Source organism: Oncorhynchus gorbuscha, linkage group LG01, assembly GCF_021184085.1.
Source record: "Oncorhynchus gorbuscha isolate QuinsamMale2020 ecotype Even-year linkage group LG01, OgorEven_v1.0, whole genome shotgun sequence".
NCBI classification, from domain to species: Eukaryota; Metazoa; Chordata; class Actinopteri; order Salmoniformes; family Salmonidae; genus Oncorhynchus; species Oncorhynchus gorbuscha.
Genome location: NC_060173.1, coordinates 45455678 through 45482589, shown reverse-complemented (window position 1 = coordinate 45482589; position 26912 = coordinate 45455678). Strand labels below are relative to the sequence as shown.

Below are 26912 nucleotides of genomic sequence, written 5' to 3'. Positions count from 1 at the left end.
ACAGGACTGGTGTCTTATGAGTGACATCAATTGTATTTTTTTCTCAAACCCTAAAACATACCAACTCATACCACAAGGGGGAGGGTGAATTTATGAAGACAAAGCTTGCATTTTTACAGAATGTTTTTATTTTGATTGAGCTCAACAAATATTCACCTTAGGTCATTTTACAAATCCACTTGTGCTATTAATATCTAAAAACATAATGAAATTTATAATGTATAAATGTACTCGTTTAGACCAATCAAATATGTCCTGTGGTCACGCAACACAAACATGTCTGCGCCGCTGGCAAGAAAAGCGCGATGAATGTGTTTCCCTGAAGTCTAATCTAAATTCGTATATCGACTTTACAGGTATCTATTTATATTCCGTCAACTTTTCTTTAAAGGTGTGATCCCTTCTGCCATTGAAGTCACGAATACTTTGTTGAAAGATGTCGTCTGGAACCGCTTTGGTTTATGATGAGGAGATGACTCGCTACAAACTGCTATGGGTTGAGTAAGTCTTGCTTCCTTATTGTGCCTTTTGTTGTCCTACACACACTGCAGTATAGCGAAAGAGAGCAAAAACTGATTATGATAAATATCGTTCTGCTGTGTGTGTACGTAATGAGTTGGTGAGTCAAATAAGAATAAATGTATCGGTCGCATACACACATTTAGCAGATTTTATTTCGGGTGTAGCGAAATGTTTGTGTTCCTAGTTCTAACAGTGCAGTAATACACACGAATCTAAAAGTAAAATAATGGAATTAAGAAATGCAGAGATATTAGGACAAGCAATGTGTGTATGTGTACTGACCTGTGCAGGCTGCGTGTGAGTGTACTTGTTGAAAAGTGTTTGAGTGCACACTGTTAGCTGGGTCATTCCTGTTATGTGGTGCCTTTTCAATCCCCAGGAAATAACACTTCTTTAGTGTAAAATGTGTAAAGATATAAGTGCAAATATATACAGTGCATAAGGAAAGTATTCAGCCCCCTTGACTTTTTCCACGTGTTGTTACGTTACAGCCGTATTCTAAAAGGATTAACACGTTTTTCCCCGTCGTTAATCTACGCACAATAACCCATAATGAAAAAGCGAAAAAACAGGTTTAGAAATGTTTGCAAATGTATTAAACTTTTACTTAAGTATTCAGACCCTTTACTCAGACAGGTTGGACGGGAGCGTCGCTGCACTGCTATTTTCAGGTCTCTCCAGAGATGTTGGATCTGCTTCAATTCTGGGTTCTGGCTGGCCCACTCAAGGACATTCAGAAACTTGTCCTGAAGTCACTAATGCGTGGTCTTGGCTGTGTGTGCTTAGGGTCGTTGTCCTGTTGGAAGTTGAACATATGCCCCATTCTGAGGTCCTGAGCACTCTGGAGCAGGTTTTCATCTAGGTACTGTACTTTACTCTGTTCATCTTTCCCTCGATCCTGACTAGTCTCCCAGTCCCTGCTGCTGAAATACATCCTCACAGCATGATGCTGCCACCACCATGCTTCACTGTAGGTATGGTGCCAGGTTTCCTCCAGGTGTGATGCTTGGCATTCAGGCCAAAGAGTTCAATCTTGGTTTTATCAGACCAAAGAATCTTGTTTTGCATGGTCTGAGAGGCTTTAGGTGCTTTTTGGTGAACTCCAAGCGGGTTGTCATGTGCCTTTTACTGGGGAGTGGCTTCCGTCTGGCCACTCTACCATAAAGGCCTGATTGGTGGAGTGGAGAAGGTCCTCCCATCTCCACAGAGGAACTCTGGAGCTCTGTCAGAGTGACCATTAGGTTTTTGGTCACCTCCCTCACCAAGACCTTCTCCACCTATTGCTCAGTTTGGTCGGGCAGCCAGCTCTAGGAAGAGTTCTGGTGTTTCCAAACTTTTTTCATTTAAGAATGATTGAGGCCACTGTGTTCTTTGGGATCTTCAATGCTGCCGAAATTTGTTGGTACCCTTCCCCAGATCTGTGCCTCGACACAATTCTGTCTCGGAGCTCAATGGACTATTCCTTTGACCTCGTGGCTTGGTTTCTGCTCTGACATGCACTGTCAACTGTGGGACCTTTTAGGCTGGTGTGTGGCTTTCCAAATCATGTCCAATCAATTAGATTTAACACAGGTGAACTCCAATGAAGCTGTAGAAACATCTCGAGGATGATCAATGGAAACAGGATGCACCTGAGCTCTTTTTCAAGTGTCATAGTAAATGGTCTGAATACTTATGTAAATAAGGTATTGTAGTATTCTATTTTTAATACACTTGCAAAAATGTATAACCTTTTTTCGCTTAGTCATTATGGAGTATTGTGTGTAGATTGGGGTAATTTAAAAAAAAATGTGTATTAATTTTTAGAAAAAGTCTGTAACGTAATAAAATGTGGAAAAAGTCAGGGGTCTGAATGCTTTCCGATTGCACTTTTATGCAGTTTTAACATTTTGATTTCAGTTGGATGTAGGTATTTTTGCCACCTCCCCGGTGCTATTCATCGTCTTCTATGAGAAATATAAGCCATTTAAATAATTAATAAAATAAAAAAATATTTATTAATTATTTTATAGTCCTACTTAAAATATGTCGTCAATACTTTTTTCTCATGATTATTGTATTTGTTACAGTATTTAAGATTTTCTGTGTGTCATAAATGGGGAAGACACATTTGAATGCATTCAGTTGTACAACTGACTAGGTATCCCCCTTTCCCTGATTTCATTTTCTCCTCTGTTAGTTGGTAGTGATACCCCTTTAAAAAACAGCCCTTTCCCACATTTGCATCACATTCAGGAAGTGTCAATCTTTTTTTGGGCGGGGAAAACAGCAGTGCAAAGCTAAGTAAGTATTAGGACTTTTATCTACAGTGCCAGTAAAAAATTGGACACACCTACTCATTCCAGTGTTTTTCTTTATTTTTGTTCTACATTGATAATAGTGAAGCCATCAAAACTAGGAAATAACACATGGTAGTAATCATGTAGTAACCAGAAAAGTGTTATACAAATCTAAATACACTGCTCAAACTCCAACTCCAAGTCAATCACACTTCTGTGAAATCAAACTGTCCACTTAGGAAGCAACACTGATTGACATTAAATGTCACATGCTGTTGTGCAAATGGAATAGACCACAGGTGGAAATTATAGGCAATTAGCAAGACACCCCCGATAAAGGAGTGGTTCTGCAGGTGGTGACCACAGACAACTTCTCAGATCCTATGCTTCCTGGCTGATGTTTTGGTCACTTTTGAATGCTGGCAGTGCTTTCACTCTAGTGGTAGCATGAGACTGAGTCTACAACCCACACAAGTGGCTCATGTAGTGCAGCTCATCCAGGATGGCACATCAATGCGAGCTGTGGCCAGAAGGTTTGCTGTGTCTGTCAACGTAGTGTCCAGAGCATGGAGGCGCTACCAGGAGACAGGCCAGTACATCAGGAGACGTGGAGGAGGTCGTAGGAGGGCAACAACCCAGCAGCAGGACTGCTACCTCTGCCTTTGTGCAAGGAGGAGCACTGCCAGAGCCCTGAAAAATGATCTCCAGCAGGCCACAAATGTGCATGTGTCTGCTCAAACGGTCAGAAACAGACTCCATGTGGGTGGTATGAGGGCCCGATGTCCACAGGTGAGGGTTGTGTTTACAGCCCAACACCGTGCAGGACGTTTGGCATTTGCCAGAGAACCCCAAGAATGGCAAATTCGCCACTGGCGCCCTGTGCTCTTCACAGATGAAAGCAGGTACACACTGAGCACATGTGACAGTCTGGAGACGCCGTGGAGAACGTTCTGCTGCCTGCAACATCCTCCAGCATGACCGGTTTGGCGGTGGGTCAGTCATGGTGTGGGGTGGCATTTCTTTGGGGGGCCGCACAGCCCTCCATATGCTCGCCAGAGGTAGCCTGACTGCCATTAGGTACCGAGATGAGATCCTCAGACCCCTTGTGAGACCATATGCTGGTGCGGTTGGCCCTGGGTTCCTCCTAATGCAAGACAATGCTAGACCTCATGTGGCTGGAGTGTGTCAGCAGTTCCTGCAAGAGGAAGGCATTGATGCTATGGACTGGCCCGCCCGTTCCCCAGACCTGAATCCAATTGAGCACACCTGGGGAAAATCATGTCTTGCTCCATCCACCACAGACTGTCCAGGAGTTGGCGGATGCTTTAGTCCAGGTCTGGGAGGAGATCCCTCAGGAGACCATCCACCACCTCATCAGGAGCATGCCCAGGCATTGTAGGGAGGTCATACAGGCACGTGGAGGCCACACACACTACTTGTTTTAAGGACATTACATCAAAGTTGGATCAGCCTGTAGTGTGGTTTTCCACTTTAATTTTTAGTGTGACTCCAAATCCAGACCTCCATGGGTTGATGCATTTGATTTCCATTGTTAATTTTTGTGATTTTGTTGTCAGCACATTCAACTATGTAAATTAAAAAAAGTATTTAATAAGAATATTTCATTCATTCAGATCTAGGATGTGTTATTTTAGTGTTCCCTTTATTTTTTTGAGCAGTGTATATTTGGGATTCTTAGTAGCCACCCTTTGCCTTTACACTCTTGGCATTCTCTCAACCAGCTTCAATAGGTAGTCAGCAGAAATGCATTTCAATTAACAGGCGTGCCTTGTTAAAAGTTAATTTGTGGAATTTCTTTCCTTCTTAATGCGTTTGAGGCAATCAGTTGTGTTGAGACAAGTTTGGGGTGGTATACAGAGAGAGCCCTATTTGGTAAAAGACCAAGTCATATTATTGCAAGAACCGCTCAAGTAAGCAAAACAAAATGACAGTCCATCATGGCTTTAAGACATAAAGGTCAGTCAATAAAACGTCAAGAAGTTTCTTCAAGTGCAGTCGCAAAAACCATCAAGCGCTATGATGAAACTGGCTCTCATGAGGACCGCCACAGGAAAGGAAGACCCGGAGTTACCTCTGCTGTAGAGGATAACCTAAGATTGCAGCCCAAATACATGCTTCACAGAATTCAAGTAACAGACACATCTCAACATCGACTGTTCAGGCCTTCATGGTCGAATTTCTGCAAAGAACCCACTACTAAAGGACACCAATAAGAAGAAACTTGCTTGGGCCAAGAAACACAAGCAATGGACGTTAGACCAGTGGAAATCTGTCCTTTTTCAGTTTGATGAGTCCAAATGAGATTTTCAGTTCTAACCGCCGTGTCTTTGTGAGATCCAGAGTAGGTGAACAGATCTCCACATGTGTGGTTCCCACCGTGCAGCATGGAGGAGGTGGTGTGGGCGTGCTTTGCTGGTGACACTGCTTTGAGTTAAAAGAAGCAACTCTAGAAGCTGCTGAGTCTCCGAGATCTGGTTAGGTTGACAATGTTTTATGAAAAGGACAAAGTAAATAGAAAATGTAATACATTGAAAGTGATTCTAATTATAAATGTACTGTTTTTTTATTTTTGACCATTTCCACAGATTTAAAAGTGCATAATATAACTTTGTTTAAATATTTAGTTTATTATTGGTATTAGTTCCACCTTGTTATTGCTTTCCATCCTGTTATGCTTCATTCCACCCTGTTAGGTCAGTGTTTTAAAATAATGATGGGACAATAACATCAGATGTTATGTATATCTTTGTGGTAATGTGAGATAGAAGGGGTCAACTGCATATGCAAAACTGTTGACCAAATTCTGTTGATATTCTTACTCGGAAAACCTGGTGCAAATGGTTCGGAAAATAACACGTTTCGCTCAATAATCATTGATTTATAATTATTTGACGAAAATAAATCAACATAATAGAGTAAGGAACATTTGATGACTTAGAAAATCAAAATCTAGATATTTACATGCATTGTTAACACCTTCGGATAGTTATATTTAAGCCCCTAACAGGGTGGAAATATGCTGTGTTCCGTGTGTGAACAATATGCCTATATTTATTAGGATTTAAGTGCCTGCGCTTGACCAATATGTTTTTCTGATAGTCAAACATGTCCTTTTTCTGATAGGATATATTCTCCATTTGTTTTGTATTCTTTTTTTTCCACAGAAGTTATGTGGTCCGGAAGGAACCGCAGAGTAGGAATGACCTCTGCTAATCGTTTGGCTTACTTTGTCCTTTTGCATGTCCTCTCTTCAGCCCGGCTTGTAAAATTGAGGTCCCTGAGCGTCTGACTGTCAGTCACACAGCTCTGCAGGAGGAGGGTCTGGCTGAGCGTTGTGTCTCTGTGCCTATACGCCAGGCCACCGACGCAGAGATCCTACTGGCTCACAGGTGAGTCTATCACGCACACACATGCACACACATGCACACACATGCACACACACGCACACACACACACACACACACACACACACACACACACACACACACACACACACACACACACACACACACACACACACACACACACACACACACACACACACACACACACACACACACACTGCTCTATGTCGTACCTACAGTGAGGAGTACCTGGAGGCAGTAAAGAAGACACCACACATGAGCCTTGATGAGCTGAGGACCTTCACCCAGCAGTATGGGGATGTCTACTTCCACCCGGTGAGATGACATGGACAGTCAGTCAACTAACCAACCGACTAGTCAATCAATCAACTAATCGCTGCATTGTCCCAAATGGAGAAGATGCAGTATAGTGCACATAATATAGAAAAGCACAGAATGGGACCTGACTATGAGGCTGACCGAAACAGAGTTAGCATTGTGAAACCCATGATCTCTGCCTGTGTTTTCGCCTCTAGAACATCTACCATTGTGCCAAGTTGGCCATCGGGGCCACTCTCCAGCTGGTGGACAGTGTGATGACGGGGAAAGTGAGGAACGGCATGGCCTTGGTCAGGTGAGTTTTAACCACGGAGGAACAGAGTGCATATGGGTTTGTCCTCAGCTGTTTTATTTGCAATGCCCCTCAAGGTGTCATGCACTTCCTGTATGCACAGTTACAGTATCTGGTACTCAGGATTCACCTCCCTCTCCCACCTTCTTTTTTTTCATCAATCCCCCAGACCCCCAGGACACCACAGTCAGCGCAGTGCTGCCAACGGCTTCTGTGTGTTCAACAACGTGGCCATCGCTGCCCACTATGCCAAGAAACAGTATGATATCAAGAGGTGAGCAGGGCCTGAATAGAACACACTCTTAACTGATTCCATTGTAGGCCTTTTGAAAGTAGACTTAGAAATAGAATGGGCAAATGTGTGTTTGTTTTTCGAAGAATGTTTTTGTTTCCCCAGGGTGTTGATAGTGGACTGGGACGTGCATCACGGACAGGGGGTGCAGTTCGCTTTCGAGGATGACCCAAGGTGAGTGTCTTTTCTTGATCCTAACTGGACCTTTAGTCTGGTAATCAAACCTGTCTGATCTGCAGATTGCTCTGACTGACCCCCCCAGTGTGCTGTACTTTTCCTGGCACCGCTATGAGCACCAAGGCTTTTGGCCCAACCTGAGGGAATCCGACTATGACAGTGTGGGCAAGGAGAAGGGTGCTGGCTTCAACATCAACGTACCCTGGAACAAGGTGAGTTCCATAGAAGTAGAATTCTAGAAGTCTTTTTATATCAAGTAGCCCTGCCTACCATACATTACTTGTTACTTTCTCAGTAGCATTATGCCTTCGGTTCTCAATTTGATCTCTTGACTGGTTACAGGTGGGGATGGAGAACAGTGATTACCTTTCTGTCTTCTTCCATGTTCTCCTACCCATCGCATATGAGGTGAGGCATTCTCCCAGGTCAGAATTCGGCAGCACTCACAAAACGTATGTGACGTTCTCTACATATCAACCTCAAATGAAGACTGAGAGAAATTAATACTCTTTGTTCCAGTTCAGCCCAGATTTGGTCTTTGTGTGTGCTGGCTTTGACTCTGCCATTGGAGACCCAGAGGTAAGGCATTCTACTGCTTAAATGAATGACCAACTAATATAGGCCTAGACACTATTGTTTCGGGAGTACAGTATAATCAAGCGTTCTTTTATGTTTGTGTCCCAGGGTCACATGTGTGCCACCCCAGACATCTTTGCCCACCTGACCCACCTCCTGAAGTCCCTGGCTGGGGGGAAACTGTGTGCTGTCCTGGAGGTGACGGTCACTCATAGACTTATGATATTTAACGGTGTCACTCTTTTCTGAAATGAGTCACATGAACAAAACAGGAACTGTTTTTGCTGTTTTTTTGTACCTCGATTCACTCTATTAAAAAAACTTTTTTTTTAGGGAGGGTACAACTTGACCTCACTGGCCCAATCAGTGTGCCAGACCGTCCAGACATTACTCGGAGATCCCGCCCCCCAAACGTCAGAACTGAACGGCCCATGTGAGAGGTGGGCTGATGTGTCAGTCACAGCTTTAAAAAGGCTACAACCTAAATAGCTTGTATAGTCAGTTAACGCACTGCATTGTGTCTGCCTCGCTCTCTCTGACCCTGCAGTGCTCTGGAGTCCATTCAGTGTGTGAGATCAGCTCACAAGCCCTACTGGGCCTGCCTCAAACACACAGGTACTATATAACGTCACGCTCAGATCTCATCACTTCATTTACAACATATCAACCTGCATTACCCTAATATAGCTATTAATCTTATATTTCCATTCACTTCCCTTCCAGTTGCCCCACCCGTGTCTGAGCCCAGCACTAAACGCTGTAAGCTGGCAGAGAAGGAAGAGGGTGTCCAGGCTGAGGGGGTCAGAAAGAAGAAGGGGATGGTCAGAAAGCGGAGGAAGAGGAGGTGGTGTGGATGAAGCCTCCGTCCCGGTTGGCTCCTCCGGTCCACACTGAAGTGGCACTCCCTGCTGACCTGGAGGTCCCTGACAGATGTGACCGTGTGAGGTCATCACTGGCCCCAACTCTTGAGATACTGCAAAGACTAAGGTCTGTCCCTAACCTATACTCCTGAGATACCTCAGAGATTTAAGTCTGTCCCCAACAAATGTCCCCAGATACATTCTTCACCCACAATAATGTTAAAGCTGCAATATGTAACTTTTTAGCCAACTTGATCAAATTCACATTGAAATGTGTGTTATAGATCTGTCCTCATTAATATCAAGTATAAGAAGTGGTAGATCTGTTCTATGCTTCCGGTTTTTGCCGTCTTTTACTTTCGGTTTTGTACACCAGCTTCGAACAGCTGAAAATACAATATTTTTTGGTTATATAAAATATATTTGACAACGGTTTAGAGGGTACAATGATTCTCTACACTATTGCTTGCTTGTTTTGTCACATAAACTGAAATTAAGCCAACTATTCGAATTTGAGCAACCAGGAAATGGCGGAGCATTTTCTGCATAGTGCACTTTTAAAGTATGATCATAGTTCCAGTTGAATCAATTTGTACTTTTACTTTGATCACTATGAATACACATGGTATTTATTGTACTCCAATGTTTTTGGTGAAGCTTCAATAACACGGTCTTATTTTATAACCAGGGATAACTTTTTTGAAGGGTCGGCAGAGGAGGATGCTCTCATGTCTCTCTGCAGCGTCATCGCGCTCTTTGAAAAGATGAAGAAACAAGAGGTGAGCTGTGTTTAGAAGTTAAGCGTAATTTCATCTTACTCATCAAAAGTAATTTTGCATTGTGAGTCATTACATTCATCAAATGCCCTCCATTGTTGCACTGCATCAATTGCACACAACTTTTGCCCGTGTGTTTTCTTTAGTTCCAGTACATTTTATGTTGCCTTTGTTTGCTTGACGAATAGCAACACATTGCTATTCCTGGGGCTGGAACATGAGGAATACACAGAGGGTATTGTGTGTTTATGTATTATGAACTGAACTATGGGGCTATTATTCCCAGCACCACAAGTTGTAGAGAGATGGTGTGGTTTGGCCTCTGATCTTTGACTAACCTGGCACTTTGATGCTAACCGTCTGTCAGATTCGTAACGGTCTGGCGCTGGTGCCTGATGTCTCCGTGGCGATGCTGTGTGCCGCGCAGCATGCTCGGATGTCTCTCACCAACCGGTATACACCGTTTATGACCTTTGACCTTGAGTACATTCTCAATACTGGACATGCATAAGCCAGCAGAGGAACTGGTGGCGAACACTCAGTTGGAGAGTTTTTCTCCTCACAGGTTATTGCTGGTGTACCTGGGGGATGGGGAGATCCCGACGTACGTCACTGAGGACGGGTGAGAATGTTTGCACAGTACGTTGAGTAACCGCACAGTCATAAATACCCTTCTAAACCATCTCCTTCTCTTTTAGGAAAGCACTAATGGTGCAGATCAGCAGTAAGGAGCCAGAGGAGCAGAAGTCCAGATATCAGGTTTCTGTGTCTCTGTTAAAGGTACATCAAATTATTTGGAAGAGGAAATGTACTCCTGCGATATGATTCTCTTGTTGCGCTTGCCAAGATTTTATGGAGGAGATGTATGTTATTTTCTACCTTACTTTTAATGCACAGCATCTGTTGTGTACAGTGTATTATTACAGTCAGTGTGTGTGTGTGTTTGTGTCCCACCACAGGGCTGCAGTGATGTGGCAGGGTTGATGCAGGCTGTGCTGTGCCTGCTCCTGCCTCTGGCCTATGAGTATGACCCTGGGCTGGTGCTGCTGGTGCGGGGGCCAGGCAGTGGGGTGGGGAAGGCAGCCTGGGCACAGATCACCAGCCTACTCCAGGGCCTGGCACAGGGCCACACACTTGCCCTTTTACAGGTGAGAGTGACACCGAGGGAGTGAGGGCCCCACTTTGACTTGGTCCTAGCTATGCAGTTTTAAAGTATTTTGAATTATGATTATTTTTTCTCCTGTATTTTTTTCACGGTCGAATGAGTGTTGCAGGGATGATCCTCTAACATATTGTCACATCCCAGGAGGGTGAGGAGGAGGCTGTAGGGACCACGGCAGCCTCTCTGCTGGGGGACCCTGCTCCCTCTCTGGGGCCCCTGGGGGCCCCGCTCCCTGAGGACATGGAGGCCATGGAGAGACTGAGACAGAGGCTGCAAACACACTGGGGACTTCTGCAGAATGCAGGTGAACAAATGATCACAGCATCTAAGGAAACCTATTCAGTTACTCAAATGGATAATAACATTTTAGAAAACCAAAATAGTTAATAGTATAGACACCTCAAGAAAATAATGACCACTCAGATTGTTAATACATTTTTTTGTCCTTTTAAAGCTGCAAAGGGGAAAGAAGTCGAGGAAAAAGGACAGAACCAGGACTGAAGTCTCCACACCAATTGGGTTTGTGACCAAGGGAGAAAATCCATCTCCCAGGCATCCACTTTTATACTGTTTGTAATTTTGGTCATTAAAAACAATTAAACTATCTGTTGGTCATTCTGCTATCTAGTAATTGAAAATGTCTGAAACTTGCAACACTGCGTAATCTCTATATTGCAACACAACAAAATATGAATATCATGGTTACTCTCTGTTTTCATCAGTCCATGTGTGATGGAAATTGAGAAACAACTTCCTGTTTGCGCAAATGAAGACAAGTCATAGGGTCATTCAGTATTAATATTAATAGTATTAGTATCAGTATTCATACAGAGGATGCAGCGAGCTGTTGGGCAGACAAGATGTAGACAATGCTGTGATCTGTGTCAAAAGCAAAAACCTATTTTCTATGGAAAACTAGAGCATACCACAGAAATACTGCTGTAAAACACTACTTCCAAAATACATGGAAATGGCAAATTATGTATTAGTTCCTCAGAGTATTAGATGTGCTTCTGCTTCTGAATAAGGACTACTGGTATAGATGTTGAGTAGCCTATGACAAATTGTTATGCATCAAGCAGTCCCTCGATGGGCTATTGTGTGACGCATCCTCTCCTCATGGGACAACCGACATCCAGCCATTGACCGGCGCTGTCGGGTAGCCAATAATAAAGGCGATGCCTTGTCTGCTAACTGAGTCATCCGGTCCATTGAAGTCAAACGGGCGCTCCTCTCCTCCTATTGTTACCGCTACCGGCCCGAAGTGTTGTCTTTTGAAGCGCCACGTCCTTTTTCCTGCCAGCGGACTTAATTCCAGGTGTTCAATGAATCACGGGGATTGAGGTTTCACAGAATTGAGCTGCAGCGAACAGTTAGTTGACCGTCGCTCAAAGATGGCTGGAGCTCCTGTTAGGTCAGCGACTTCGCAGTCAGGCAAGATGAAAAAGGACGAATCTTTCCTTGGAAAATTAGGAGGAACGCTGGTTAGAAAGAAGAAGTCCAAAGAAGGTAACGTATAAACTTAATTCCCTAAAGCGTGACGTTATACATTGTCATAATACTCATTTTTGTATCCGTTTTATTCCCCGCTGTCCATGGTGCTGTAATTTACGTTTCCCATCAATACGTTATATTGACATGGGTCTAAATGTAGGACATGACTTCATAAAACCTTTTTAGTTGGAATAAAGAACAACAACCCGGTTGCATGAGCCACATCCATGTCAAATATTTCTCATCTTTATTTCAAGCCATTGAAATGGCTATGATCAGAAGTAGCCTACTATTATAAAACATTGGACTTCAATACAAATCATACATGCCATGGCAAGTTATACTTTTTGTAAAATAAATTATAAAAAAAACAAACGAAATACTCTCTCAACCATGGGAAGTTTCAAAGTGAATAGAAGAAAAAACACAAAGAAAGTAGCCTGGCAAGTGGCATTCCTCATGATGTAATAAACATAAATAGATCAGGTGGTCATCACCTATGCCAAGAATGCAAGGTTATTAAGATAAGGAGTAAGAGGATTACTGTCCCATGATGTTTACTTTCTCTTCTCTTTTGAATAACGTTTGGACTGTCCTAGTTGTGCAGTTTCACCTTTTCATTTATTTACCAAGCCATTTTGAAGACCACTTCCCAACTCTCTGTCTAGTATGAACAGCTGCAAGATTTGGCCCTGTGTGTGTGTGTGTGTGTGTGTGTGTGTGTGTGTGTGTGTGTGTGTGTGTGTGTGTGTGTGTGTGTGTGTGTGTGTGTGTGTGTGTGTGTGTGTGTGTGTGTGTGTGTGTGTGTCAGTCCCTCCCTGCCTGGCCATGTGTTTGTCATTTTCTATATAAGGAACTCTAAAGGCAGAAGAATGGAGGCTAGGTTGCAATTGCTGTGGAACCCCAGTAAATTCCAGTCATCAAGACTCAGTACCTCCTATATGTGTTCTGGGCACGTGCTCTATTAAGGGGGAATAGATTTCCTGAAGGTGAAGCTCATGTTCCGTGTTTGTTACTTATACCACAGCTAAATAGTGCCCCTTTGTGGCGACTGGTGAAAGTGATGATAAACCTGGCCTGGGGGGATGGAAGAACAGTCTCAAGACAGGACTTTCTGTGATAAATGCAGAATAAATACATACAAATAGATGTATTCGGTGAATGATTGAAAAGTGTCGCCAGGTCAGGTTGGATGTAGTCTTTTTTAACTCAGAAATATCACAACCAGACAAAACAAATTAGCTGAGTGGTATAGGCCTAACTGTACATTCACTGGGTAATTACTTTAGGCATTTTCTATATTCTATTTTGCTCTTTGGGTAATTACTTTAGGCATTTTCTATATTCTATTTTGCTCTTTGGGAAATTTCCTTTTGTCTCTGTGTATCCTGAAGGGGTGCCTGAGAGAGCTTGTTGCCTACAAAAAAAATCTAAATGGAAACCACACATTCAGTACTCTATGATTTGCCCAATAAGTGTACACGTTGCAAACCTCAGTTTGAGACTATGAACAGCAGCTTGTGATCAAGGCCAAATACACATTATAAGGTCTTCTGAAGAAAATAAAGGTCTGTTATAATAGTTGTATTACTGCTATGTGTTGAACTCAGATTCCTGCTGTGTGTGCCGGACCTAGATATCATGTGTTTGTGACTGTTTCTGCAGATAAACAGAAAGGAAGTATCTCTCTCCCTGATGTGTTCTTTTAAGGCTAGTGTCAATCACCACCGCACTGGACTTAAGAGGGATAATAGTCAGTAAAAAGTGCTAGTCATGGCCTTAAATGTATTATAATGACGAGTGTCTCCATTATGTCTTAATGGGTGTGACTGAGGGAAATATTATTTTAGTGTTACAGCAATGTCTACCTCAGAAAATGCTCCCACAAGTAAGTTTTCTTTTTTGTTTCACATATTTTTTTTCTAGTCTATGTAGTAAATGTATAATCTAGAAATTATTTGCTTGAGTAGCTATAGAGAAATACTTTCCCTGTGAAAATGAGTGCTGGGGACATATCAAAAGCCATTTGTACAGTGTAATTTGAGAAGTTAGTTAGGTGACCGACTGCATTTCCCCTGCAAATGTAAAAAATAAATGAATGTTTGTATAATACAGTCAGTCACCTAAGTAACTTCTCAAATTACACTGAATAAATGGGCTTTTGACATGTCCCCAGCACTCATTTTCACAGGGAAAGTATTTGTATAATACAGAGTACAATTTTTACAATTTTTACGTTAACAAATTAAAACATTTGAATGATATACAGTCAAATGTTTGGACACACCTACTCATTCCAGGGTTTTTCTTTATTTTTACTATTTTCTACATTGTAGAATAATAGTGAAGACATCAAAACTGAAATAACACATATGGAATCATGTAGTAACCAAAGAAGTGTTAAACAAATCTAAATGTATTTTACATTTGAGATTCTTCAAATAGCCACCCTTTGCTTTGATGATAGCTTTGCACACTCTTGGCATTCTCTCAACCAGCTTCGTGAGGTAGTCACCTGGAATTCATTTCAATTAACAGGTGTGCCTTGTTAAAAGTACATTTGGGGAATTTCTTTCCTTTTTAATGTGTTTGAGCCAATCAGTTGTGTTATGACAAGATAAGGGTGGTATACAGGATATAGCCCTATTTTGTACAAGACCAAGTCTATATTAAGGCAAGAACAGCTCAAATAAGCAAAGAGAAACGACATAACTTTGAATGTTTCAAGTTTCTTCAACTGCAGTCGCAAAAACCATCAAGCGCTATGATGAAACTGGCTCTCATGAGGACCGTCACAGGAAAGGAAGACCCAGTTACCTCTGCTGTAGAGGATAAGTTCATTAGAGTTACCAGCCTCAGAAATTACAGCCCAAATAAATGCATCACAGAGTTCAAGTAACAGACACATCTCAACACCAACTCACCAGAGAAGACCGCATGAATCAGGCCTTCACGGTCAAATTTCTACAAAGAAACCACTACTTAAGGACACCGATAAGAAGAAGAGACTTGTACGTGTAAACATGTACATGTGTAAAAATGTCTACAAATCCTGTTTTTGCTTTGTCATTATGGGGGTATTGTGTGTAGATTGAGTAGGGGGAAACTATTTTATCCATTTCAGAATAAGGCTGTAACGTAACAAAATGTGGAATATGTGAAGGGGTCTGAACACTTTCCAACTGCATTATATATAGTGCCTTCAGAAAGTATTCACAGCCCTTTACCTTTTCCACATTTTGTTGAATTTAAAATGTATTTAATTGAGATTTTTGTCTCTAATTTACACACAATACCCCATAATGTCAAAATGGAATTTTGTTTGTAGACCTGTTTAGAAATGTAGACCAAATTAAAAGCTGAAATCTCGGAATCGCCTCTTCACTGTTGACGTTGAGACTGGTGTTTTGCGTGTACTATTTAATGAAGCTGCCAGTTGAGGACTTCTGAGGCGTCTGTTTCTCAAACTAGACACTCTAACGTACTTGCCCTCTTGCTCAGTTGTGCACCAGGACCTCCCACTCCTCTTTCTATTCTGGTTAGGGCCAGTTTGTGCTGTTCTGTGAAGGGAGTAGTACACAGCGTTGTACGAGATCTTAAATTTCTTGGCAATTTCTTGCATGGAATAGCCTTAATTTCTCAGAACAAGAATAGACTGACGAGTTTCAGAAGAAAGGTCTTTGTTTCTGGCCATTTTGAGCCTGTAATTGAACCCACAAATGCTGATGCTCCAGATACTCAACTAGTTTAAAGAAGGCCAGTTGTATTGCTTCTTTAATGAGCACAACAGTTTTCAGCTGTGCTAAAATAATTGCAAAAGGGTTTTCTAATAATCAATTAGCCTTTTAAAATTATAAACTTGGATTAGCTAACACAACGTGGCGTTGGAACTCACGAGTGATGGTTGCAGATAATGGGCCTCTGTACATCTATGTAGATGTTCCATAAAAAAATCAGCCGTTTCCAGCTACAATAGTCATTTACAACATTAACATTGTCTACACTATATTTCTGATCAATTTGATGTTATTTTAATGGACAAAAAAGAGCCTTTCTTTCAAAAACAAGGACATTTCTAAGTGACCACAAACTTTTGAACGTTTACTGTATTTCATTTTCAACAAATTTGCAAACATTTCTAAAAACATGTTTTCACATTGTCATTATGGGTATTTGTGTGTAGATGGGCGAGACCTTTTTAAATTGAATCCATTTTGAATGCAGGCTGTAACACAACAAGATGGTGGAATAAGCCAAGGGGTATGAATACTTTCTGGCACTGTGTATATACAGTATATATATTAGAACCGTCTCTTGGCAGTTATAGAGAAATATTTGATTGCGATGGTTTTCTCCGTTGAAATGATGTTCATTTATGTAATGTTATTTCTGAAGCCTGATAAGTGTTATAAATCAGTGACGGTTTATCAGTAGTAGAGTCAGCATGACTGTCATCATAGCTAATGACGGGTCAACTGAAAGCTCTGAATAGCCCAGGTCCAGCATTGTGACATGGTCATCTCAGCACTGGAGAGTGGGTGTGTGTGGATTCTGTGTCCGTTTAGTCACTCATGCCTATGCTGCCTGTCCGACATAAATAAACTGAGCTAAATTTAAGGCCTTGCCTGTCTCAATGAGGCATAAATAACTTTCCCCGGGTCACAGTAAATCAAGTTCCCCCAGGGGGCACGGGAACCTTGTTTTACATTGAAAATCTACTGAGATATAATGAGATGTAAGCTTTTCATCATCATTGAATGGGTATATTTAGATTATATTTACACCATGAATTTGACACACTTTACCTCCAGCTTGCAGCTAAATTTCTGGTGGTATGTTGCTGTTTATGTCGATTGACTGCAGTCTTCTGCCTACTCCACTCTGCTAATGGTCTTAACCATGACAGGTGTTTCATATAATGTCTGCAAAGAAGCTGGCTGGTGATTTATTTCACTGCAAGGCCACGGTGGTATAACTAAATTGGTGTAATTATATTAAGAGGAATAGGCTGCTCGGCCATGAAAACCCATTTCACGAAGCTCCCGATGAACAGGTAATGTGCTGATGTTGCTTCCAGAGGTAGTTTGGAATCGTGTTGCAACCGAGGACAATCCATTTTTACAAGCTTCAGCACTCGGCGGTCCCGTTCTGTGAGCTTGTGTGGTCTACCACTTCGCGGCTGAGCCGTTCTTGCTCCTAGACATTTCCACTTCACAATAAAAGCACTTACAGTGGACCGGGCCTGCCCAACGGTGCCACCTTGAAAGACACTGAGCTCTTCAGTAAGGCCATTCAATCGATCACATTTATTTATAAAGCCCTTTTTCCATCAGCCAGTCACAAAGTGCTATACAGGAACCCAGCCTAAAACCCCAAACAGCAAGCAATGCAGATGTAGAAGCACAGTGGCTATGAAAAACTCCCTAGAAAGGCAGCAACCTAGAGAGGAACCAGGGTCTGAGGGGTGGCCAGTCCTCTTTTGGCTGTGCCGGGTTGAGATTATAACAGTACATGGCCAAAATTCTACTGCCAATATTTGTCTATGGAGATTGCATAGCTGTATGCTCGATTTTATACACCTGTCAGCAACGGGTGTGGCTGAAATAGCCAAATCCACTAATTTGAAGGGCTGTCCACATACTTTTGTATATAGTGTGTATTTACACACTATGAGGTTGGAATAATACTGTGACATTTTGAAAATTATGATAATGACTCCATATCATTTAGTGTAAGAAATGTCAGCCTGTTGTGGTGGGATTTAGTTTTGGCCTGCCTTGTGACATCACTAGGTGGTAAATTCTTTAATTTACATTTACATTTAAGTCATTTAGCAGACGCTCTTATCCAGAGCGACTTACAAATTGGTGCATTCACCTTATGACAATAAGACCAATAAGAAAGAGAGTTCCAAACCTCTCTGCCAACTACAGCTAGTTTTCCACCCAGACAACTCCCATGCAGTCCCTAGCAAAATTGTTTCTTGAGAAATTGCTAAGATGCTATTTTTGTTTCTTTTTGACCATTTTAATTGAAATCAATCACAGTAAATTACTTAATTGTTACCAGGAAATCATTTAATATTGAGATAAAAATTGGACCTTTAAGATCTGAAAGCAACGCTTAAGGCATAAGGATGAAGTTGTACACCAAAGAACATCTCTAACCAAGAAAGATAGCCTGTTGGGTTTTTCATACGTAGCTTACCTGGGATTATCATATAAACAAAAAACAGGAACATCACACTGCTGTCTGAGTTCATCCAGCATTAGACTGTTCTCCTATGCAGTATGATAGTTTAATCATATTGTGTTACCGTGTACCTTCCTACGCAGTACTGCTGCTGCTAGATTGGGTACACAAACACAACATGGTCCATGTCAGTGCAGTAGTGTAGTGTAGTAGTATCCATGCCTTCTGTCCTATCCTGTGTTGTCTCTAGCGTCCCCAGGGTTAGTTAGGTAGTGTTCCGCTATTGTGGTTCCAGTTCCGTTCCTGCCCTGGTAACCCCCCCCCCACCCCCACACACAAACACACATTTGGTGTTCTCCTATCATTGTAGGGACCTAAAATTAATTTCCATTCAAAATCCTATTTTATCTAACCCGTAACCCTAAACCAAACTCCTAACCCTTAACCCTAACCCTAATTCTAAACCTAAGCCTAGTTGTAACCTAGTTGTTATTGTTTTACTATCCTTGTGGGGACTTTGGGGGATGTTAGGTCCCCACAAGGATAGAAGAACACACACACACACACACACACACACACACACACACACACACACACACACACACACACACACACACACACACACACACACACACACACACACACACACACACACACACACACACACACACACACACACCCCTCCTCTGCTCCTGTAACTGGACCGCAAGGGTGGGGGGGTTGTGACAGAAATAAACACGTGATGATGCCTCGGCCACTGCCTAGTCCCACCAGGCAGGACCTCACACACACTCTCACACACACACTCTCTCTATCACTATACCTTCACTTCGCTGCTACTCTCTGAGCACCTCTGGGATCCCTGGGCTAATTTCTGGAGACATGGCGGGCCTACTATGTGGGACCAAGAGGAAGAAACAAGGTAGTTCTGTTTGACTTGGTGGGATTGGCTGGAAGGGCTGGCTGCTTATGGAACTCTGATTTATGAATGGGGAAGCATACCCTGTACCGTATTTACATTTTGTGAGTGCTGCTGGTATGTTGCTGTTTAGGGACCCGTTTGTGTTTGTGTTTGTAATCCAGATTCAGCTTCGGTTGTGATCTATTGACACATTACATTTCTACAGCAGTATTATTTGGCTATATTATTGTTTGGGAGGGCTTTGGTCAAATCCTTAGCAGTAATTTTCACTCATTCGATTGTATCACAGATGTACTGGACAGAGTCACATTGGGAGGAAATAGCACAATTATGATGAAACGCAGGACTGTAATTGGAAAGGAAATGCTGATCTGGTGTGTGATGCAGGCAGGCCCGCTTGCTTGTGGTTGAGCTCTACAGCAGGGCAAATCAGATAGGACATAGTTAGAAACTACAGAGGACTACTCCTCTCCCCAACATCAACAACATCCCTTTTCTGCATACCTTAAATGCGCTGTCTGCTGTTTTCTGCATACCTTAAATGCGCTGTCTGCTGTTTTCTGCATACCTTAAATGCGCTGTCTGCTGTTTTCTGCATACCTTAAATGCACTGTCTACTGTTTTCTGTATACCTTATTTGCTGTCTGCTGTTTTCTGCATACCTTAAATGTGCCGTCTGCTGTTTTCTGCATACCTTAAATGCACTGTCTACTGTTTTCTGCATACCTTAAATGTGCTGTCTGCTGTTTTCTGCATACCTTATATGCACTGTCTACTGTTTTCTGCATACCTTAAATGTGCTGTCTACTGTTTTCTGCATACCTTAAATGCACTGTCTACTGTTTTCTGCATACCTTAAATGCACTGTCTACTGTTTTCTGCATACCTTAAATGCGCTGTCTACTGTTTTCTGCATACCTTAAATGCACTGTCTACTGTTTTCTGCATACCTTAAATGCACTGTCTACTGTTTTCTGCATACCTTAAATGTGCTGTCTGCTGTTTTCTGCATACCTTAAATGCACTGTCTACTGTTTTATGCATACCTTAAATGCACTGTCTACTGTTTTCTGCATACCTTAAATGTGCTGTCTACTGTTTTCTGCATACCTTAAATGCACTTACTGTTTTCTGCATACCTTAAATGCACTGTCTACTGTTTTCTGCATACCTTAAATGTGCTGTCTGCTGTTTTCTGTATACCTTATGTGCTGTCTGCTGTTTTCTGCATACCTTAAATGCACTGTCTACTGTTTTCTGCATACCTTAAATGTGCTGTCTGCTGTTTTCTGTATACCTTATGTGCTGTCTGCTGTTTTCTGCATACCTTAAATGCACTGTCTGCTGTTTTCTGCATACCTTAAATGCACTGTCTGCTGTTTTCTGCCACAGAGGAAGATGAAAGGAATGTAGCCATTAGGGTTAGAGGCCTAAATGTAAGACACTAGCCAAATCCCAGAGGTAACGTCAGCCTGTGTCAGTGAAGGTGAATCAAAGCTCAGCTCAGCAACAGAGTGGTTTGGCTTCATCTTGTGGTTTGTTTACAGCCTAATCTCTGGAACCCAGGATCAAGTATTACACGTGCTTAACAGTCACAAGAGACTATTTACGTCCTCAGTGATCAGCGAATTCATGTCGATGCGTCCTATTGAGTGCTTGTTATCATCCATTCACTAATAGAGCCATTAGATTTCTGGATTAGTATTAGTGTAGAACTACCCATGGAGAAGGTGTGGCGTCAGGCTCCAGGCAGTGTGTTAATCCCCCCCTCACACCAGACAGTTGGGTAGACACACACACACACACACACACACACACACACACACACACACACACACACACACACACACACACACACACACACACACACACACACACACACACACACACACACACACACACACACACACACACACACACACACACACACACACACAGAGGAGCCCACTGCCGCCACCCTTAGACAGCTGTGGGGTGTGCTGTGTGTGTGTCCTCTCACTGAGCTTTAATAGAATGGGAAATATAAATATCTTCACGTGTGTGTGTGTGTGTGTGTGTGTGTGTGTGTGTGCTAGGCTCTCATCCACTTGTTGAACACACTGATAACAGACCTACACCTGAAACTTGAGCTGTACGTTGTTGTTTCTTCTACTCCAACAGAGCCATTTACTTTATGTTCATATTCTTGTCTTTCCTTATTTTTGTATTGTGGTTGCGTTGTAGTGACGATTGGACGATGTACACCATGCGTATCCCGTACATACAACTTATACAATTTGAAACTGAAACTGTGTGTATGTGTGTGGTGAGGGTCATTCTGAGGTTAATGCTACTGACTAAAAATGTTTATCTAATGCTGGGTCCTCTCTGTTGTCCCTGTCCTCAGTGAGTGACCTTCATGAGGAAGGGAAGAATGCCATCAACACTCCCATGCTGCCCTCTGGGACTGAAATCCACCCTGAGGACACCATGCTGGGTAACAAGAACTCCTAAAACTCAAACCCTTACCATAAAACTAACCTTCATACGTACAACATGTTTCTGTGTTGCTTGATAAACACCAATTCAAACCCTTACCCTAAAACTAACCTTCATACGTACAACATGTTTCTGTGTTGCTCGGTAACACCAACTCAAACCCTTACCCTAAAACTAACCTTCATACATACAGTACATAGGAGAACCCTTTGTGGTTCCTGGTAGAACCCTTTTGGGTTCCATGTAGAACTCTCTGGGGGAAAGGATTCTACTTGGAATGTCTCTGTAGGCCTCCTGGACAAACCAGAGCCTCTCTCATCTACAGAATCTTATGTATCCAAAACCGTTGTGCCATTTGTTGTCATTCCACTTCAGTCTTGTAGGTGTATTGGTCACTTACTTCTGATGCCTTTGGTGGACTGTTGATGACACTTTTGGCCTTTGGTGACAACTGTACTCGTTGATGCCTGAGGGTTACGAGGTTATGTCTGGAGACCTTACTGAAGCTGATTTGGGGGTGACTTCTGGGCACTCCGGGAACTAATTGTGACTGTGAGTGACCTTTGGTGGAAGAGGAAATGAAAGAGCAATGTGCAGAGGGGTGGAGTTAGGACAACACCCTGTGTCTTAATAATTCCCCTCATCACCAAACCGATTCACTCTATGATTTAAGATAACTGTGCTCTCTACAGGAGAAGAGGACTGAGTGTGTGTGTGTGTGTGTGGGGGGGGGCATGTTGAGGTCTTCGAATGTGTCAGAATATGTGTTCACTTCCACCATGTATTAGTTGGATCCCTCTGGCTTCACAGCTGAGTCTTTCTCCCATCATGCCTTTCTTAGAAGAGAATGCTGAGAGGAACATGCTGGATCCGACCTCAAGGGAGAATCCAAAATTCAAAGATCTTCAGAGGGTAGGTGTCTTATGCGGTGCTTAGTATTTCTCTCTGTATGCTGTAGATCAAACACCGGTAACAGATCCACACCTGACACTTCAACTGTATGTTCTTGTTCCTAGGTATTGGTAGACTGGATCAACAATGAGCTGGAAGAGGACAGGATCATCGTCAAAGGCTTGGAGGAGGATTGCTATGATGGACAGGTGCTTCAGAAATTATTTGGTAAGGCAGAATTAGCTTGGACTTTGTGTAGTGTCTGTGGCTGAACTTGTGTTTGATTGTTTGTACATCAAATGATAGGGTTGAAAAGGTAACTTTGCAGTACACAGTATTCGGATGAATGTTATAGTATACAGATCTGCATAACCGTGTAACTCCTCTCTCCCGGTGACAGAGAAGCTGTCTGGGCGTAAGCTGAACGTGGCTGAGGTGACCCAGTCAGAGATAGGACAGAAACAGAAGCTCCAGACGGTACTGGAGGCCGTCAACGAGCTGCTCCGGCCTCACGGCTGGTCCATCGAGTGGAGCGTTGACTGTGAGTTGTTCACTAAGCCCTGAAAATACAGTCATTCAATATCCAGCTTGACACACAGGACTAACGTAAGGGTTCGCAGACCATCAGACACATACTTTTACACTATCGCTGCTACAGATCAGTTCTGTTATGGCATCCTAAGTCTTTAAAAAGATACATTATCTTCTTGTTGAATATTACCATAGGCACTGTATTTCACCTGATTTACAGTAGTACTGAACTGTATTTAACCTGATTTACAGTAGTACTGAACTCTATTTAACCTGATTTACAGTAGTACTGAACTGTATTTCACTTGATTTATAGTTGTACTGAACTGTATTTCACTTGATTTATAGTAGTACTGAACTGTATTTAACCTGATTTACAGTAGTACTGAACTGTATTTCACTTGATTTATAGTGGTACTGAACTGTATTTAACCTGATTTACAGTAGTACTGAACTCTATTTCACTTGATTTACAGTAGTACTGAACTGTATTTAACCTGACTTACAGTAGTACTGAACTCTATTTAACCTGATTTACAGTAGTACTGAACTGTATTTCACTTGATTTATAGTTGTACTGAACTGTATTTCACTTGATTTATAGTAGTACTGAACTGTATTTAACCTGATTTACAGTAGTACTGAACTCTATTTCACTTGATTTACAGTAGTACTGAACTGTATTTCACTTGATTTATAGTAGTACTGAACTGTATTTAACCTGATTTATAGTAGTACTGACCTGTATTTCACCTGATTTACAGTAGTACTGAACTGTATTTCACCTTATTTATAGTAGTACTGAACTCTATTTCACTTGATTTACAGTAGTACTGAACTGTATTTAACCTGATTTATAGTAGTACTGAACTGTATTTAACCTGATTTATAGTAGTACTGAACTCTATTTCACTTGATTTACAGTAGTACTGACCTGTATTTCACCTGATTTACAGTAGTACTGAACTGTATTTCACCTGAATTACAGTAGTACTGAAGTGAATATAGCACACTATTCAACCATGGTCAAGTCATTCTAGCCATGGTAATTCAAAGTGATGTCACGGCTCACAACGCCCTCTTCTGGTCTCCTCTGCCGTTCCACAGCTATCCATGCTAAGAACCTGGTGGCCATAGTGTACCTGCTGGTGGCTCTGGCCATGCACTACCTGGCCCCTATCAGACTGCCAGAGCACGTCTCTGTACAGGTGGTGGTGGTCAAGGTACGGAGACACAGCACACGTTGACATCTGTTATCTATTACACGTCATGAGGATGACTCGTTGACCTGTGTGTTTTGGTGGGTTTGATTGTTTTAGAAAAGAGAAGGCATACTGCAGACGTCTCATGTGACTAAGGAGCTGACGAGCACTACAGAGTATGTACTACCGTTATATCGGTTGTATGTTGTCAGTTTCCGTGGAAGACCTTACAGTATACAGGTGTAACAATTCCGCTTTTCTTGATCTTCTTTCTAGGATGATGATGGGTAGATTTGGTGAGTACTTGTTGGTTGAACAAGAAGGTCGGTTGTAAAATTTGATTAATGTGGAGTTAAAAATGTTTTAAAAAAGATGATTATCTCCTGTTTCTCAGAAAGGGATGCATTTGACACCCTCCTGGATCATGCACCGGACAAGCTCAACGTTGTGAAGAAGGTAAAATATTTGAAGAGAGATTCAAACCTGCAGAAGGCATTGTGTTTGGTTCCTTCATACTTTACTCTTTTTTTATACCTCTCTCCATCAGTCCCTCGTCACCTTTGTGAACAAACACCTGAACAAGCTGAACCTGGAGGTCACGGAGTTGGAGTCCCAGGTTAGAAATCTGATGGTGCTTTATTTAAAAACACAACAGCTCAATCAATATAACATACTGTAGCTACTGGGCATAAGATACAGTGAGTTTTCCTCCATATCGTCATGTGGTTTTTATATTCTTGTGTCCAGTTTGCTGATGGTGTGTACCTGGTGCTACTGATGGGACTGCTGGAGAACTACTTTGTCCCCCTCTACAACTTCTTCCTCACACCAGAGAACTTTGAGCAGAAGGTAGTTAGGATTATTAGAAGTGGTGTTTCTCTGTGAGTGGTGGACTTGTAGAAATGGTGGTTCTTTAGTCGACTCTTGGCAGTTTCCTCCGGTTGATCCTCTCTCCCGGTTCCCCTCAGGTTCACAACGTGGCGTTTGCCTTTGAACTAATGCAGGACGGAGGCCTGAAGAAACCCAAAGCCAGGCCGGAAGGTACAGTAGAAAGCCAGTAACACATGGTGGGGGAATGCAGGTAGCGTGAATTCAGTTGGAAAGGGAAGCTTGGTTTAGGTAGGCTATGCATCGGAGAGCTTATGACACATGAGCGGCTGTAATGCCATAGATGTCCAATAGGTGTAGCTGTTGCCTCACTTTAGATACTTGAACATTGGTGTATGTCTAAGCCAGCCTTTGACCCACACACCCAACCTAACCCTGCCAACTCTTATCATTCTGAATATAAAGTCTCGCAAGATGTGTGGGTGTTTTCATTTTTATTTTTGCATACCAATATTACTCGGAATCAGTCAAGCAGCATAAACTACCTTGACTTGCCTATTTCTTTTCTGTGTGTGTTTGTGATCTTTCCTCTGGGAGCAGTTTGTTTGTTTGTTTGTTTTGAATAACTTTTGACTTAATTTGTGTGTCTTGTTCGGGTTCTAGACGTTGTGAACTTGAACCTGAAGTCTACCTTGAGGGTGTTGTACAACCTGTTCACCAACTATAAGAACTCCGAGTGATGTCTACCTGCCACACGCACAGACACAGCCACAGTACAGTGTGAGGAGAATGAAGGCACTGTGCTGGCATCACACTGGCTGATGTCTGAACCCCTGAGGAACCCACTGGGACTAAAACCAAAGGCCCACCCCTTGTATCAGTGGGATGGTCTGAAGAGACTCCGAATGTTTGTATTTAATCTCCCCAATGTCAGTATTTAAATCCTCCTTTATGCTAACCCTACCCAAGCACACGTATGTTTCATGTTTTAGTACTCAGTCAACACTGTAGAATGATTCATGCAATTGGAAAACATGGGTTTGTATTTCATGCAAGAAAGCCACTACTGCTTTATAAGAAAATATTTATGATCCACTGTTGCATATGCTAAGACTTGCTGTATATCATATCTCAGAAAGCTTTGTACATTATTCATTATTCCCATATCATTATTATGGTATGGTTACTACATCTATTGTTCTATTGTATGTTGCCATTCCACAATATGATATGAATGAATTCTAACAGTACTTTTAGATTTCTCTGATTGTTTATATGGACAGGTTCAAGCCATATTTCTTACCCGATGCTGACCCTGTTGCCTTTCACCTTAAGTGCCATGTTATTCTCTTCCTACTGTACCCGAGAGAGCCACAAAGCATTGTGGTATTAACCTGCCCTTTAGACGATTCCCAGTAGACCTTCCGGAGAACAGCTAGCGAGGCTCTCCACCGCGATGTAGCAGAGAGCGAGAGACCTACAGGAGTCCACTCATGCATTTTAGACCGAGGGTAAATTATTAAGAGGGATGAGTCAAGTCTGGATCGCCAGGAGAGCAGCTTGCCACACTGCTTGTATGTATCTGCTTCGATGTCTGTCCATCCCAAAATAAATGTTTCAACTCAGACAGCGTGTGCTGCTGTAATTATACACTTTATACATGAACGTTAGCTTTCTTAGTTTGCCTTCAAAGTGAGCCAGAAGTGGGCTGTAGATTAGAACTCCGCATCACAA

General features: G+C 42.2%; 2 protein-coding genes across 4 annotated transcripts; both read left to right on the top strand.

Annotated features, from left to right (window-relative positions):
• The first annotated feature begins 248 nt into the window (after nucleotides 1-248).
• On the top strand, nucleotides 249-11237 carry hdac10 (histone deacetylase 10). Its single transcript, XM_046363009.1, has 21 exons — nucleotides 249-501; nucleotides 6077-6211; nucleotides 6406-6502; nucleotides 6703-6800; nucleotides 6967-7071; nucleotides 7195-7263; nucleotides 7352-7478; nucleotides 7609-7674; nucleotides 7786-7845; nucleotides 7951-8040; nucleotides 8176-8282; nucleotides 8390-8457; nucleotides 8566-8642; nucleotides 8687-8829; nucleotides 9391-9481; nucleotides 9846-9931; nucleotides 10044-10100; nucleotides 10177-10258; nucleotides 10438-10626; nucleotides 10785-10944; nucleotides 11095-11237. Exons 1-21 carry the CDS (start codon nucleotides 437-439, stop codon nucleotides 11139-11141), a joined length of 2019 nt encoding a protein of 672 aa, XP_046218965.1. The 5' UTR covers nucleotides 249-436; the 3' UTR covers nucleotides 11142-11237.
• A 595-nt stretch (nucleotides 11238-11832) lies between these two features.
• On the top strand, nucleotides 11833-26805 carry parvb (parvin, beta). Of its 3 annotated transcripts, none has more exons than XM_046354235.1 (13): nucleotides 11833-12149; nucleotides 21635-21724; nucleotides 22568-22638; nucleotides 22743-22845; nucleotides 23018-23158; nucleotides 24256-24371; nucleotides 24468-24526; nucleotides 24627-24646; nucleotides 24745-24806; nucleotides 24898-24966; nucleotides 25098-25199; nucleotides 25319-25391; nucleotides 25842-26805. In XM_046354235.1, the coding sequence occupies exons 1-13, from the start codon at nucleotides 12035-12037 to the stop codon at nucleotides 25916-25918; spliced, it is 1098 nt and encodes a 365-aa protein (XP_046210191.1). In that variant the 5' UTR covers nucleotides 11833-12034; the 3' UTR covers nucleotides 25919-26805. The 3 variants fall into 3 exon arrangements, with proteins under 3 accessions (XP_046210191.1, XP_046210208.1, XP_046210199.1); XM_046354252.1 differs by lacking the exon at nucleotides 11833-12149 and adding an exon at nucleotides 13871-14022; XM_046354243.1 differs by lacking the exon at nucleotides 11833-12149 and adding an exon at nucleotides 19096-19248.
• Nucleotides 26806-26912: the final 107 nt, after the last annotated feature.

What these genes read in the sequence shown, in the direction of transcription:
- hdac10 (XM_046363009.1), top strand. Translation starts at nt 437, where the DNA reads ATGTCGTCTGGAACCGCTTTGGTTTATGATGAGGAGATGACTCGCTAC. An exon ending in GGGATGTCTACTTCCACCCG is followed by an intron (nt 6,503 to 6,702) that starts GTGAGATGACAT and finishes TTTCGCCTCTAG; the next exon opens with AACATCTACCATTGTGCCAA. An exon ending in CGGATGTCTCTCACCAACCG is followed by an intron (nt 9,932 to 10,043) that starts GTATACACCGTT and finishes TTCTCCTCACAG; the next exon opens with GTTATTGCTGGTGTACCTGG.
- parvb (XM_046354235.1), top strand. Translation starts at nt 12,035, where the DNA reads ATGGCTGGAGCTCCTGTTAGGTCAGCGACTTCGCAGTCAGGCAAGATG. An exon ending in GATGATGATGGGTAGATTTG is followed by an intron (nt 24,647 to 24,744) that starts GTGAGTACTTGT and finishes CCTGTTTCTCAG; the next exon opens with AAAGGGATGCATTTGACACC. An exon ending in CAGAGAACTTTGAGCAGAAG is followed by an intron (nt 25,200 to 25,318) that starts GTAGTTAGGATT and finishes GGTTCCCCTCAG; the next exon opens with GTTCACAACGTGGCGTTTGC.